We start from the raw sequence: 16,160 nt of genomic DNA, 5'->3' as shown, positions 1-16,160 counted from the left end.
ACCCGTCCAGTCGCCTGGGCGACGTCGGACGTCGTCGCAAACACGACGTCGTATTTTGGTCGGATACGACGCTAGGCGTCCGGTCGTGTAGACACGAAAGCTGACGTCAGGTGTCCGACGCAGATACGACGCCTACCCGTCCAGTCGCCTGGGCGACGTCGGACGTCGTCGCACACACGTCACGTCGTGTTTTGGTCGGATACGACGCTAGGCGTCCGGTCGTGTCGACACGAAAGCTGACGTCAGGTGTCCGACGCAGATACGACGTCGTGTTTTGGTCAGATACGACGCTAGTTGTCCGGTCGTGTAGATACTAAAGCTGACGTCAGGTGTCCGACGCAGATACGACGTCGTGTTTTGGTCAGATACGACGCCTACCCACGACGCCTACCCGTCCAATCGCCTGGGCGGCGTCGGACGTCGTCGCACACACGTCGTGTTTTCGTCAGATACGACGCCTACCCGTCCAGTCGCCCGGGCGGCATCGGACGTCGTCGCATACACGACGTCATGATATGGTCTGATACGACGCACATCTCACCAAATAGGTCGTGCTATCGTCAGGTTTGAAAGGTCGTCGGATGCGTCGTATAAATCGGACGCGTCGCATTTTGAAACAATTCAACGCCGGCACGACAGGAACACGACACAGTACAACGTCATATACGACGACTTTCAGACGTCGTCTTTTCGTCGTATTCACGTCATGTCGTCCCATCAGGGAGTATTGATGATACTGTTGACACGGCAACAAAAACAGAGATTATTATTCCCTTGGATGAAACTGACAATGATAAGGGATCTGACCTTTCCAAAGAAGGCTCAAAGGAAGATTCTTCTTCAGGGTTAAAGGGAGTTTCTTTCCATGGCCATGACTACCCGACCGACGAGGACCAGGCAACGCCTCGGGATGACGTGGAAAGCCTGCGCATTGATACTCCAGAGGACTCAACTGGCACAAAAACAAGCTCTGGCTCTGAAGAAAATGGGGATCCTATCATTCCACCTACCGTAGTTATCTCGAGAACAGCTGACGTAATCGAGCTAAAGGACGGCGAATTAAATATCGTTACACAAATGGAGAAAGAAGGCCTTGTTGCAGAGGGATTGCCTGGAGACTTCGATGGACCTGTAGAGGAGATAATTATCACCAAAGGGGCACTTCAGACACTCTCTGAAGAAAGCTCAGACCATAACTCTAGCCCGAAAATATCACCGAAAATAGTCGCACTAACTGTTGTTGCTGCTTCAACAATAGGTCTTATTGACGCTGAGAAAGAAGATGCAGAGCATTCTCAGCCTGAATACGCTTCAGAAAATAAGGACGAAGAAGACACGGTAGAAATAATTGCTGCTGACTTTGATCATAATCGTTTTATTCACGAAGAAATAAAACATTCCAACCTTCTTCTTGGAAATCATGCTACTGTCCACAGTCGGCCGCAGGATGTGGGGCTAGTCAGAACAGATACCTTGCATACCGGCACAGCTTTGTCTTTTCCTCAACACTCTTTGCAAGAAAATTCAGACAGTTTGCGTCAGTCTGTAAGCCACGACGAGGCGCATTCCGATTTTGTTGAACCTGTCAAACAAGCTGTTAATTCTACCACACACGCTCATGAAAGTGAAATCGGAAAGCACGTCGCAACTTCATTTGCAGCTGTTCAACCAATAGCAAATGTGACAGATATTGATGACAGCGTCGATGTAGATGAGACGGGCAAACCTATTCCAGTTGACGAAAACGGTAAACCAATGTACAGTAACCGGACGAAAAGGGCGGTGCATGATGATAAAGACATAACAGTTGCTAATGATATAATTCCTGACAAAAGTGCAGTACAACTTTCGCGGTCAGGATCCATTGTTGCAAAAGAAAGTGAAAATAATCATTGGTATGGTTCCCAAATGTCTACTGCCGGCTCCACTCTCATCAAGCCAGCCCTAGCAATGTCTCGTGATCCAACTCTCGAAACCTTGCACCCTTGTGACGAACCAGAATGCATAGCAGTTGACGTAAGGGTGAAAGACAAAAGTGGCATTCAATCCACAGGGAAAGAAGGCGAACAAACGTCCCCTGTCGCAAGAAAGGGTATCGATGTTATGAAAGAAATGAGCTTGGTGACAAGCAGAATAGGCCAGTCAATCATATCGTTAGGATCCGATGAAGCTGTAGAAGCAGGTGCAATGGCCATGGAAACTGGAGATCCACCTGAACCAAAACGTTCCGACTCGCAGGAGTCATTTATCATATCTGCGGACGCTGTATACATACCATTAAACCCGCCAGGAATGAAGCAACCGCACCTTGAGCGAATAGATTCAATCCCGTCAGTTTCAGGAAGTGTTCAAGAAGAATTCGGTCCAGGCATTAAACACTCAACGGAGCTTAGCCAGGAAAACAAAAACTCGGAATTGTCCCATCATGGTCAAAATTACAATCGTGGAGTTGGCACTTCTTCACCTCGCACCTACACGGTGACGGAACCGAGGAGTACTTCTGCCTATGTTGAGCATGAAATTGAAGATGGAGGTTTGGAGGTGAACCAGGATGACGATGTGCTAATTGTAGAATATCCTACGGACCCACTCGCCAAAGTAACTAAGTGGGATAACGTGGTTGTCGCTTCTGCCGAAATGAAAGGCGATCTTCTGCCAAAAGACGATGCTGGTCGGTTTGAATCACTTCCTAATGAGCCCCAATCTTACATGTCAGTTGATGACTCCCTACAAGATTTACCAAGCCTACAAGATGAGGCTGTTGTCAATGTCGAGTCTGAATCTGAGCTTCTGGATTCCATGCCAGAAGAAGAGGTAGACAGGAAGTGGACTGACGACGTTGTGAAGATTGCACACAAAGCCCACGGCGCTGCAAAGGGACTTTTCAGTCGTAACGGTGTTTCGCACGATGACGAAAATAACATTCAGGACCCAAACATTCACGGAGAAAACATTATGACAGTTCCAAAAGATGCTGTATTAGACACAAAAGATTCCGAACGTTTAGCTGCTGAGATATTCCCCAACGAGGCAGTCACATCAAGTAAGACAGCTCTGCAAACAGATACTGTGGACAGCAGTGCGCTTTTGGATGATGCCAAAAATACACAACTGTATAAGATAACAAATGAAACAGCTCTTGGAACTACGGCGGAAATAAACTCTTCAGAAACCAGCATTGAAAGTAATGTAAAAGCCGTTGGCCATGGTCTAATTGACAGCGCATCTCGGGGATTTACCTCTGTAAAATCCTCTATCGAAGATACCAAAGGCAGTATTGAATCAGCTATTGTATCTACAAGAAGCAATCTCAGTTCTGGGGTACACAACGTCGAGGATAAAGTCAGCAAAGTTCAAGAGAGTGTAGTCGCTGGCTCGGAAGGAATCATTGCTTATGCTGAAGAAACCATAAACGAGGCTGCACACCAGGGTCAAAGTACTGTCAGTAAGAAACTATCGGGCATAGAAGAAAGTTTTGGGGCAGCATTGGGACACGCTGAAGACAGTGCCGCAACTGCATTGGATGCTTTAAAAAGTAAAACCTCTAAAGCTCTCACCGGTGTTCGAGATGAAATTACTAAAACTGTGGAAATCGCAACAGACAAAACATCGGAAGCTGGTCAGGACATTAAAACTAAAGCAGTCGATACCGTACTCGATGTAAAGGATTCAGTTTTGAATGTCGTTGGAAATGTGGAGAATTCGATATCAAAAGCTGTTGAAGTTGTAAAGGATAAAACATCGGAGGCACATGAAACTTATGAAGAGACGTCGTCATCAATATTAGAAGCTGTAAATAGCACGGCTGCTGGGGCGATCGAAAGTTTGGACATGTCGAAATCGATTATGAACGCTTCAATAGACCATGCAGTTGTTACCACTGTAGATAATGTGGAAGCCGTTGCTGAAAAAATGTCTGAAGATGTGTCTAGTGTCACAAAAAGGGCTGGCGAAGATATAGGTCAAGCGATAGAGGACATCGCACAAGCAGACGGAAGTAGTACATCTGTAGCTCTGGATACGCTTGACAAAGCTGACGAGGCGTCTTCCACGGCAGCGACAAGTTTAGCACATGCTCAAGTAGGCAAGAACATAGTTGCCGGGGCAAAGTCGGATAGGCTATTGGATGGGGAAACGGTAACGGACGGCATTACAACTGATAATGGGAACAACACAACTTCCGGGGTTTTAGCCAGCGCCAGATCATCTGCTCATGTTGTTTTAGAAGACGCAACACCGGTTCATGTTTTATCGGAACATGCCGAGAGAACCGAGAATGTGGCGAATTTCGGAGAACCTCGCTTTGAGAGACCCAGTCACGAAGGCACAACACATTCTGAAACAGAACACCCTGAGGTAAATAATAAGGGTGTTTCAAAAATTGCGGCAGTGCATAATGCAGTTTCAGGAAACATTGAAAGCGTCAGAGGTCATGTTAACGCTGTACATGAACTGGGGGCTGCTAATAGTGCTAAAATCGATATGGGGAAAATGAACGTTTCGAATACAGAATTATCTCAAAAAGAGGGAAGTTTTTCTAATGCCACAGAAGAGACGACCAATGAGAACAACGAGGACTCACTTCAAGGAGTAACAGAGACCGAAAACATAGTCGTCTTGAGTTCTCATCTAAATAAAAACCAAACTGTTGATGACGTAGCAAACGTTCAAAAAAGCAGTGAATTGCTCTCAAGTGAAATCCATAACGAAGTTATCACCAAACAAGAGTTATTTACTGACACAGAGGCATCTAAGCTCGTCTTTCAGGCTAACGAACGCCTCCAAAGCACTATTAAGTCCACCGAGGAAATCGTAAAACAAGAAGAGGCAAAGCTGCAGCAATCCTTATTTTCCGAAAATCTTGCTGCCGAAGAGACTATCATTGCAAAAGTTACCCAGGCTGAAGACGAGACTGTTGCAGCGCTAGAATTGGCAGAAGCTTCAGTTCGGAAAGCACTAGATCAGGCTGAGTTAACGATATCTTCTGAGACAAATAAGAGCCTGTCGCTTCTTGAACAGGCTCAAAAAAGTGCTAAAGACATGAGTGGAAATATTGAGAATGAGCCACCTCTCAGTAATAAATTGGCCCAAGAGACACACGACAACGTTGAAACTATTGCGATTGCCGAAGATGCTGCCAAAGATGCGACTGTTAAAGCTCTGGAAATTGCGGAGAAGTCTGTCAAAGGAGCACTCGACCATGCTGAAAATGTTATTACGGCCGAATCTCGAAAAGTCTTGGCAGTAATGAATGTGGACGATGACACCATTGCATCGAGGAAGATGGTAGACGATGCAACAGTACAAAATGACGAAGATGTTAAACCTGCAGTCAAGGATAGCATTAGAATTGATGTAGAAACAAACAAAACGACTACTTTAGACGACACTGTATCTGTGTTGGAGTTGGCTGAGAAATCTGTTCGAAATGCTCTAGATCGAGCCGAAGAAGCAATATCTGCAGAAGCGCTTAAAAACCAACATGGCCCGTCTGAAGTCACATCCTTAAATAATAAAGAGACTGGGAAATCCGAAAAACAATCCAAAATACCAGTCCTGGTTTCAGGCGTATCAGATCAGAAGAGCCTGGACATAGCCACTGGTAAAACCAGAGTGGCAACAGAAAACACTGCAGAAGACATTACTTTGTCGAATTTACAACGGACTGACGAATCTGTGAAAATGGCCCTCAGTCATGCAGAGGAAAGCATATCTGCTGAAATGAAAAAAACCGTACACAGCGGCGCGGAATACACTGCGCATAGCGAAAGTGACATAAAACATGAGTCAGAAATTGAGACGGTTGTGTCAACTGCCAGCAAGGTCAATCAGTTTTCTGAGAGCATTCACGAACGAGTCAAAAGGGAGGTGTCCTCCCTAAGGGATTCACATCAGGCCTCTCCACGTGACAGAAGCGGCGCGGTCCGCAGAGGCCGGTCTACAACAGACATCACCGTCAGGAAAGCTCCTCTCAAGTCGGACAGCTGGGAAAGTAACCTAAGGAAGAGTACAGTAGCATCCTCTGGGAAGACCACTCGTACTGCACCCTTAAGCGGGACTGACCAGATCAAATCAAAAGTGCCTCACACGATAAGGTCGGCCAAGAAAGTACAACCCTCGGCTGAAATAGCCCCGAAAACGTCTGCAGGCGAAGGAAGGCGCAGAGGCACATTGCGCAAAGCCAAAAGTCTAGCAGAAGACTCCACAGAAGAATCGAAGAAGCGAGTGAAGAAAATGCCGTCTCAGGGATCAACGCAGAAGACAGCCATATCAGTAGAAAGCGCCGTTGAAGCAGCTGGAAATACTGTTGTCGAAGACGCTCTAGACAAGGCCAGATCCCCACGGGATCAAAGGGATGACAGTTCGTCTGAAGCTAGTAAATCGACAACGATCACCACCTCATCGAGTACGCGGCAGCAAACTCATAGCAGTAGTTCTGAGGTTACGGAAAGTACACTCATGGTCAAAACCGAACTGGTACATGCAGCAGCCACCATTCAAGACGCGTTTCGTGAACATAGTGGGGTAAGTAGTATTTTCATAGGATTCTTTAATTTGAAAAAGGATTATTTATTGATTTTTTTAAAAAATTTATTGTCGATTTTCCTTTAGAGATCAAAACATTAATTTTTTCTTCTTTTTTGTGTGTATTTTTTATGCAAATATTTCTTACTCTACTTTATTTGTTGACACAGGTGCCGGTAGACGAAGATGGCAAAGAAGTAGTGGTCCCATCTCCACCGATCGCTCGCAACCCCTTTCAGATCGAGCCAGTTCTAGAAGAGATTGCCGAGGAGGTTGGTGTGGACCGTCAGGCTAGTTCGCGTAGGGGCTCGCGGCAAGACTCACATGGCGCGGACAACGAGGACACGTCGACCTCCGAGTCGTCGCTGTCAAGCGCAGCCACAAAAATCCAGGCCGGCTTTCGGGGTCATCTCGCCCGACGACATCGCCTTCTTGGCGGCCGTCACGGCACGGCTGGAACGGCGTCCACGTCTGCATCCATGTCAATGTCCCGTGATTCCGACGTAGGGGTTGTACGCGCCATGAGCCTCCTCGAGGACTCCGAGGTGCAGCGTCACCAGCTAGATCCCTTAGACCAGCTGCCAGAGGCCGACGAGTACGGACCAGCCAAGTACGTCGCTGAGGTGCATCGGGCGCATCAGGAGTCACAGGCTGCGCACAAAGGTCTGTAGAAACTGGGTACGAAGTAACTGTTGGCCGTCAGTGCGTCATTGCATGGTTGCCACAGACAAGAGTTAGTTGTCACAGCTAAGCTGTCGCTGCAGGAGCCAATCTGTTCGACAACTAATTGGGTGTTTCGCTGTCAGAACGAGCCAATTGGCTCTTGCCCCGACAGCACTGATAAACTAAGTGTTCAACTGCTCAACACTTGAAAGTGTGCAAATGCAAGTTGAATACTTGCAAGTGTGCAACTCCCTAGTCGTACACTTGTAAGTGTTAAACTCGGGTGTTGTGCACTTGCAAGTGTGCAACTCCTCGGTTGAACACCTCATTAGATTGGACGCTTACTGTGTAGGAAGTGCTCAACCGAGGAGTTGCACACTTGCAAGTATTCAACTTGCAGTTGCACACTTGCAAGTATTCAACTTGCAGTTGCACACTTGCAAGTATTCAACTTGCAGTTGCACACTTGCAAGTATTTAACTTGCAGTTGCACACTTCGAAGTGTTGAGCAGTTGAACACTTAGTTTATCAGTGAGCTTCGCTGTAGCAACTATCCTGTCTGTGGCAACCAACTGTTAGCTGCCACAGCAAATTTCTTGTCTATCCGAAATTTACCTAATTTATTTGTTGTGGCAACTAGTTCTTATTTTTCGTGTTACAAACGTAAGGCATTGAATAGCTGCTTATTTGTGAATCTGTCTACAGAGAGCGTCGCTTTAATAACCCGTGGTTTCTCTCCACCCTTCCGCAGGTGTCGAGTGGGCGCGTTCGCTAGACAGTGGGTTATCCTCGGGTCCTGAGCGTCACACCCCCGTGCGCTCCGCCGTGTCTATGCAACAGCGCGTCCTGCGGGGCCCCGACCTGGACGAGCACATCTGGCGCACCCTGGAGCAGGAGATGCAGGAGGGCACGGTGAGTAAGCGTACACCACACAGACTTGCTGTATTACACTTCGTAGATGTACGCCAGGGCCAGGCCACACACTGAATGGGGAGGGACAATTTTGTACGTAGTTTCGATAAAAGACGCGAGATATGCACATCTAAATCAGATCCAAATTTTTATCTGATAAATATGTGCACAAAGACACGTCTAACCTTGTTGCAGAAATAATTGTCCCTACCCATTTAGAGCGCACGTCCCACGACATTTCGCGAAACACTCATATTGCTGCGACGCGCCTATCCCACATGTACTTAGTTCTGTGGCGCAGCCCGCGAATGCAGTAAATGAACCGTCAGAACACCTTCCTAGCAAAATCTAATCGGCTTTGCCTTGAGAGGTGGGAGTGATTCGTTTAGTTGTTCCTTTTTTTATTGTTCTTGTATTGTTCATTTTAGGGATGTGGGAGGGTCAGAATCCGCTCCTCTATATTATTTATTTTATCATCAAAACTTTGAAACCATAAATCAAAGTAACGTTTGCGGGTGGGGGAAATACAAATTCTCGCTGTTCACAAAACACTCGTCACTCCGTCTCACCACGCAGCACACTTGCTTTCACTGCATCGTTTCAGACAATTTATTGGCCGCACTTCCCGTCACAGGTCTGCGACACTAGAAATAGGGCTACCCCATCAAGATCGCCCCCCCTCCCCTCACCCCCTCTCTCACACTCACGCAGAAACACAACACAACCACACGCAAGCATGAACATTCACCCCCACGACTATCTCTCCCCATTCTTCCTCTAATGAGTGAAGGTCCATGGTATAGGATTTTTATATACCGAGAACACCACACTCAAAGAAAAAGTAACCTGTTCACAGAACTGGGCACATCACAGCGCGCACTGTGCACTCCTTGGGGTTTGCCTACTCCCTCCCCCAACAGGGGGGCACCCTGCGGCTTTAGCTAGCGAGTAGGCAAACCTGCAGCACTAGCACTGTGATGCGTTCTCTCAGACACACAGGAAATGGAGAGGTATACTACTTTTGCAAAGCTTCATGCAGCTGTTACATCTTTAGCTATGCTAATGCTTAGCTTTTACATACCTTAGAGTATAGCAAGGAATTAGTCATGACAGTTCTACTCTTTTTTCAGGACGACTCCGGGCAGGGCGAGGGCGCCAGGCTGATGAGCCGGGCGAGCCGCCACCACCACCGGCGCAGCCTGCACCGCGGCAACGCCATGCAGCTGCCCACCACCTCGAGCAGCACGCCGGGCAGCCTGGACGAGACCCACCTGGAGCCCAGGCACACCGGCGAGTTCCACGACGTCGTCGTGCTGCACCAGTGTAAGATGCCTCGATTACCACCCATTACCACCACCTACTCTTTTCTGGCAGGTAGGGGTCGGTCATCGGTCCCTTCCCCTCTTCCCCCCACCCCTCCACCCGGCTGAGATGAGACGCCTGAAGGTAGGCGCAACTTACGCCAGTATGCATGCAACCCACAGGGCTTCGCCCCCCGCCCGTCGCAGTCGGGCTTCAAACAGCCCCTTTCTGCCGGAGCACTGCCCGTTGGGGTGCCCAACCACCACGGCGGCGGTTGACGTGACGCACGGCGGCCCCCACCCTCCCGCCACTTATCAGCATCCTGTTGGTCCTGCAGCGAGGAGAGATGTTTTGGTCGGCGGCCCGTTTACGCCAACGGGATGAAAAGGTGTAGCGGCGGCGGTCGCGAGGTGGTGGTGGAGGAGGGGGAGGGAAAAGGGAGGGTCTAGACCCGAGATGACGCACGTTCATGCTCGGCCTCGCCCTCTGCCAGGCCGCGGCGCTCTCCCTCGCTCTGCCCCTCTCGCTCGACGCGTATAGCGCCCCTGCTGGCCCTGCCGCCGCCGGCGGCGCGCTTGGCCAAGGTGCCGGCCGTCCGGTGAGGCGCGGCGGGTGGGCTGCAGCAGTGCTCGCGCAGCCTCCCTCCCAGCAGCAGGAGCATAAGCGGAGCAAAGCGTCCTGCCCAGTCGTCCTGCGCGCGCCGTGCGATACCACAAGCACACCGAGGTAAGCGTGGCCAGCGCGCGCTCTGCAACGGTGGCGGCGTCAGCGAGCCCGCCTTGGACAGGGCCACGGCACGGCACGGGGCGACCGTCGACCCTACCTTTTCTGTCGTTCGAGGGTGTCTCGTGTCACAGGGGGAAGTACTATACTTAGAAGAGTAAAGGCGGCTTTCGATCAGTCACTTTGTAGTAATTGTATCGTAGTGAGGGAAATACCGATACTACATTTTTCTCCCCTGTTTCCGACGTTTTCTCCCTCTTGTAGAACTTCCTGTGCCATCAATTTTCGGGGTGGTAACTTCTTTTCGATTTCGATGGCATACCGGAAACATGTAGGAAAAATAGAATCCCAACTATAGTGATGGCTGTGAACGCAAACGCCCTGCATGCTGGCGGAAACCAGCCTCTGAGGGGTTCGGTCGGAGTAAAAATAAAGAAACCGGGAAGGTACCAAGCGCGACGCCCTGTGTCTGGAGTCGACTGTCGCGTTCGGAGCAGCTCTGCTGCCAAGTGGGCATTGTTCCCAGTTTGTTGCCCACGAGCAGCAATAACCCAACTTAAAGTAGTCAGAGATCCATTGCCTGATAGCATCGCGTTGATCACTGCGCCACATCCTAGAGTGTGTCCTCGACAGGGAATCGCAGTACCCGGTGGTGTGGTGTAGGTGCTCGGTCCAGGCTGCGAGTGGGCTGCAGGTATGGGGAGGGACAGGTGGGCGTGTTGGGGTGGCTTCGTGCTGCTTCGTGCGTCACACCTCGAGAGTGCAGGGAGACTGTGTTCGGACATCTCAGCCCACGGACTAATTCTTCATGCCACGCGGCTTGACGTCAAACCACATGTACTTCCGACCACCGCGTGGCCGAGCCGTGGCGTCTGGCGGCGTGGTGCGTGGTGGTGGTGTTAGAAAAAGGGGGGGGGGTGGAGCTGTTTGTAGCAATACCAATGCCCACTCGCAGGATATACACCGCTCTCACTGTCAGCTTCCCCCCAATCACCCTCTCTACCCCTGCACCCAATCCTGGCTGAAGCTGATCAGCGAGCGCGTCAGCGAGGATGTTCGCCTTTCACCGTCTGTAAACCCACCCACCATACGGCCATTTGCTGGCGTCAAAACACTACCTCCCTCTCCTCTTTTTTACCCGTATTCTAATTACGGTAGTATCTCAATTCAAAACAAATGCCGCACGACCGGTGACGCATGTACCGAGATAAGGACGGCCGGAAATCAGAGAAGTTCCTGTTGCGTTGTCGTTAAAGGTTGCCTTACTGCCCCACCGATCGTGCCGTGTCGACCGGAATCAAAATTATTGATTATAAGTGACATTCGTGCTCTTGCTTGGTGTACGCTTTGGTATTGGAGTGAGAGGGATATAGCTGATTATGAGTCCCTGGTGGATTAAGGGGAAGTGGGGAGCGGGGATGGGGTGTTCAAGGGGGCGCGCGGCCAACCTCGTGTAGGGTATTTCTCTTTTCAACGAGGTGAGAAGGGTGGGGGAGCGGCGCATTGGCGACCCGTCACTCAAGGAGCGCGACGTCACCAGAGGGGACGGGAGAGCGAAAGTGGCGCGCGGGGGACGCCGCCGCGCCACCCTGCTCACGCAAGCTCACATGGGGGAAGGGGGCTGCTATTGAACATCGAGGAATAGCGCGAGGAGGGGGAGGTGTCACTTCGCCGTCTCGGCAAAACCAGCGTGTCACACACTTGGTGCCGCTGAAGAGCCCGTCCGGATTGGCTGACCACTGTCTGGGTAGATATGATGTAATGTGACGTATGCTATCTTGCGCCCAGGTTTGTCTAACTGACTGTCGGTGTTTAAGGAATCATTGTCCTGAAAATACAGGGTGGCTGTTCTAAACGAGACATTTTGTTCGGTTATACTGTACCGCCTTCGCCTACCGGCTCGCACCACGGCGCCTCCTGGTTCCGTGCGAGTATGCAACCCGTTTGCACGCCAACATCTGGTAGTATAAACAGAAACAAATGTCCGGCGTAAAATACCCTCTCTGTATATCCATTTTTCTCAGGTTCATCCGAGAAAATACGGGCACTCAGCGCCTGCGAGACTCAGGGTAGGCCGCCCCGCATTACATATATGCACTGAGGACAAGATTTTGCCTACCAACCAGGCGCTATGAGAGCTTGCTTAGGCTGAACTTGGCAGATTCGCAACGAACGGCGAATGACGGGCGTGCCTTTTGGACGATCCCTAGCCCGTCTAACCAAGGCAATGAACCCCGGGTATAGGCGATGTGATACAAACCATGAGATCCGACGAGGTTTTCCGCGCGTTTCCGTGCGCGATGCACACAACGCACCAAGTGTAGGCACGACCGCTCCACTGTGGCACGTAGACCACCCGATCCATTTATCGCATGAAAAGAATCCTATTTGGACAGCAGAGCAAGGCAGTCGTCCCATTAATAACCTCTATTGGAAGCCCCGCTTCGATATTCAGTGTGTGAACATTTGCTTGCCCGTTCACATATGTTATTTTACGGCAGTGCCGTTTTAAAATGGAGTGACATTCTATATGTATGCGCAATCACCATTTAGTATTTATTTCGACCGAAAATATGGCATTGTTTCAAGATGAAAGTTCTGGTTGGCCCTCTCTCCTCTAGTGGAGCCGGCTGACGGCGGGGCCGAGCGGGGAGGGGCGGGCGGAGTGGCCCAACTGAACTGAGTGGCTCTCATTGTGATGAGACAACAAGCGAGTCCCAAGCCCGCGCCGTGCCGCGCCGCGCAGAGCGCCACAACGCGATGCGAAGCGATTTGCCAGCGAGTTGGCACTAAATTTAAAAGCGGCCAGACTGCTGGGCTCAGTCCGAGGGCTAGCGCAGCCCGGCCGGCGGCGAGGCGTGGCGTGGTGAGCTGCTGACGTGTTTGATATGGGCCATGATATTGCTGCCGTGCAAAATTAATCCCATTGTTTCCAACAAATTGTTATCAGCGAGTATAATTATTTTGAGGCCTTTCTTGCCTGCGTGATGACTCCAGAGAAACATATATTCTGCCCCCCCCCCTCTTTTCAGCAAGGCACCCTGAAGACTGGACAACAGATTCAGCAGGTGCTTCCACAAGCCAGGCTGACCTTTTTATATGGGCATGCAGTACAAGAAAGAAGGGCCCCCAAAACAGCAGTTTGTTGCCCGTTTCTTGCCCCTCTTTACCAGCAATACAATTCACCACTAAGTAGCTACTTTATGACGTGTTTAAGGTGTTATCTGGTCACAAGGCTCGCGCGACAATGTGAGAGATGTTTGTCTGTTCCCCCTCAGCTCGTTCTGCTACTATAGTGCCCTGTTTAGTTTCCCTTATCAGCTGCAACCGCTGCAACCTGCATGCGGTGTGCAATGGAATGGGCCAAACTCTTTTTCTTTGCCTTATTTCCCCTCCTCGTCCTCCTCGTCCCCCGCCGCAGGCCAGCCTGCTATCTTTTCCCGTGCTTCTTCCTCGCTTTCCCGCTCCCGCTCCGCATTTATACTCTCCTTTCTGCCAACACTTTAGAACCGCGCATTATAATGTAAATTTTAAAACGACTGTACTTACTTTACCTACTATGATTTTCGGCTGCCGCTTGGTTTGATATATCGGATATGCCGCTCTCTCCACGGGGAATATAGCCGCAGCGGAGCGTCTGAGCTTGAGCCGTCCCTGTAGGTATTGTTGCCAACTGAGGCATGGAAACAAACAGGCCTGAAAATGATTTTTGAATTTGATTAAATTTAGTAGAGGGCAATGAAGGGCATTATATTGTTTTTAATGTAAAATCTATTCCAATTTCTGAAAATTGAAAAATGTAAAAGTTACTCAAGAATACGGAAATTTTCAAGTGATCAACGCAATGGTAACACAAATAACAGGTGACTGTGTTTTTCTTTCTTTTCATGGTCGTAGAAGACCAATAAACATGTTCACAAATGCAATGCCTTCATATTTAAAAACAATGTGTAAACCCTATTCCTCCCGGCTTCTCGTGTCCGAAATAGTTTAGTGTAATTTCCCTGTAAAGCATTCTATTTTTACGGTCTTCTGGTGTCAATATTTCTCAGACCTAAACTGGCGCGGACGTGACCGATTGTAACGCGATGGATCCCACCTGAGTTGACGGGCACCCCGCTGCTCCCCACCGCCCCCCACCCCGCCTCGCCATGGCGGACGGGAGCAGCCCCGCCAACCACCTCTCCCCTGGGGGGCTGACCGTCAAACCCCAGTCCCGGGTACCGTCGTCGGAATGCCTCAGCAACAGGCATCCCTACAGTAATTATTCACTATTTATGGTACCATAGACGTAACGATACCTACATGCCCGCACGGTAGCCCATGAGTGGCATACAGAGGCTGTCGGTATTGAAATCACCTTTTTAAGCGTTTCAAAGGAGAACAGTCTCAAAACGCATGCCGACAGAGCAGCGCGGACCTCATCCGCCTCCCCCTGCCAGCGCGCCGCCCCGCGCGCCTTGCACTTGACCTTCGTTTCGTTGCGCCGCCGCGCGCGCCGTTGGTCCGCATGGCGGCGCTGTGTTCTCCCAGTCATAACGGACGATCCCCACCCGCGGCCGCCAAGGCCCCTTTCTCCCCCTCCCTTTTGCTTCGCCCACCCCTCCCCCTCCCCCGATCCTGTTTTCCTCTACTCGAGGGAAAAGTCGGTGGAGGGGGAAAACTGAGGGGGTCCTTCATCCTAGTGGCCGGGAGGTTTCCCTCCCTGCTGTCTGTTGGATGTCAACTAACGCGTGTCGCTTATTTGTCGAGGAAGTAGCAGAGAATGCTTCAATCTCACAGTTCCAATGATTAGTCTTTACGAGGGAAATCATCAACAACAACAACAACAAACCCAACCCCACTACAAAGTCCCAGGGTGGCTTTTAAAATATAATTTCGAAGCGCAGATCGTCTCTACACAAGTAATTTTCTGTCGATAGATGGGGATTAGAGACCTGCATTCATTGTCAGCGTTTGGTATTTTTAATTTATTTTTTGCCTCCGTGATCTTGTGCTCCCGAGCCCAGCCCAACCCGCGCGTGCTGTGTCTATATTAAGCGAGTTGTGTTTCCCTTCCAGTTCCTCCCGACCCAGAGCAGCAGCAGCCGCAGCAGCAGCAGCAGCCACCAGGGACGGGCCGAGCCGGCTTCACGTCCTCCCCGCAGCTGTCCGAGGCCCGCCCCGCCGAGGCGCCGCCGCAGCAGCAGCAACCGCCGCAGCAGGAGGTCCACGTGGCCGAGGCCGACGCTGAGGCCGACGCTGAGGCCCCCGGCGGCGCGACGGCCGCGGCCCCCCCTCCCCTCGGCGGCGACGCCCCCTCCGCCTCCCCGAGCGAGGGCGCGATGAAGACAGCCGAGGCCGCCGCCACCAAGATCCAGGCCGGCTTCCGCGGCTACAAAGTGCGTCGCCAGCTGCGCGAGCAGAGCCAGGACCAGAGCGTGGCGGACGGCGGCGACGACGGCCACGGCACCGACACCGGCGCGGCCAGCAACGGCCAGCAGGGTCAGCACGCGGGCCAACAGGTCAGCAGCGGCCAGGGCGGCGGCCAGCCCGGCGACCGGGCGTGATCCCGCGTCCTCCCGACCACAGCCAGAGCCGCGCGGGCGCCCCCCGCGGCCGGCGGCCACCCCCACCGCGTGAGCCGCGTGAGTCCAGTTGTCGATATGGTCAGTGCACTCCTACGCACGCAGGGCACGCTTTGTCGGACCCACAACCCTTCTTCTTGCACGGCCTGTGATAGCGTGATCGGGATCCATGGTCATTTGGATATCGCATCACTCTATTTAAGTTTACCTAGAACTAGTCAACAGTTTTAGGAGCGTTGTCTTAAGATTGATTACGTTTATTGATAAGATTGCCGATTACGAATAAACCACCGCTCGTTTAGACGCTGCACACTTTTTTTGAAATTTCTGCCCATAGCACAATAATTTCGGTGTGTTGAAAAAATATATACCGCTCTGGAAACTCGGGTGTGAGACAGTCTAACACCAAATGGTGTTAGGCAAAATACCTCACACCAAACGGTGTGAGGCAAACATACCTCACACCAA

General features: G+C 50.9%; 1 protein-coding gene across 1 annotated transcript in view; it reads left to right on the top strand.

Annotated features, from left to right (window-relative positions):
- The first annotated feature begins 510 nt into the window (after positions 1 to 510).
- Positions 511 to 16,160, top strand: part of LOC113202246 (serine-rich adhesin for platelets) — a 21,738-nt gene continuing 6,088 nt past the window's right edge. Inside the window, exons 1-6 of the mRNA XM_052264650.1 lie at positions 511 to 559; positions 680 to 6,525; positions 6,696 to 7,188; positions 7,940 to 8,100; positions 9,231 to 9,423; positions 15,187 to 15,629. Of these exons, the coding sequence (XP_052120610.1) occupies positions 511 to 559; positions 680 to 6,525; positions 6,696 to 7,188; positions 7,940 to 8,100; positions 9,231 to 9,423; positions 15,187 to 15,629 (7,185 nt within the window). The remainder of the gene's footprint in view (positions 560 to 679; positions 6,526 to 6,695; positions 7,189 to 7,939; positions 8,101 to 9,230; positions 9,424 to 15,186; positions 15,630 to 16,160) is intronic.

This window comes from Frankliniella occidentalis, unplaced genomic scaffold (assembly GCF_000697945.3).
Source record: "Frankliniella occidentalis isolate FOCC.00 unplaced genomic scaffold, Focc_3.1 Scaffold20, whole genome shotgun sequence".
Taxonomy (NCBI): Eukaryota; Metazoa; Arthropoda; class Insecta; order Thysanoptera; family Thripidae; genus Frankliniella; species Frankliniella occidentalis.
The sequence above is the reverse complement of the archived record's forward strand: the minus strand, read 5'-3'. Positions and strand labels throughout refer to the sequence as shown.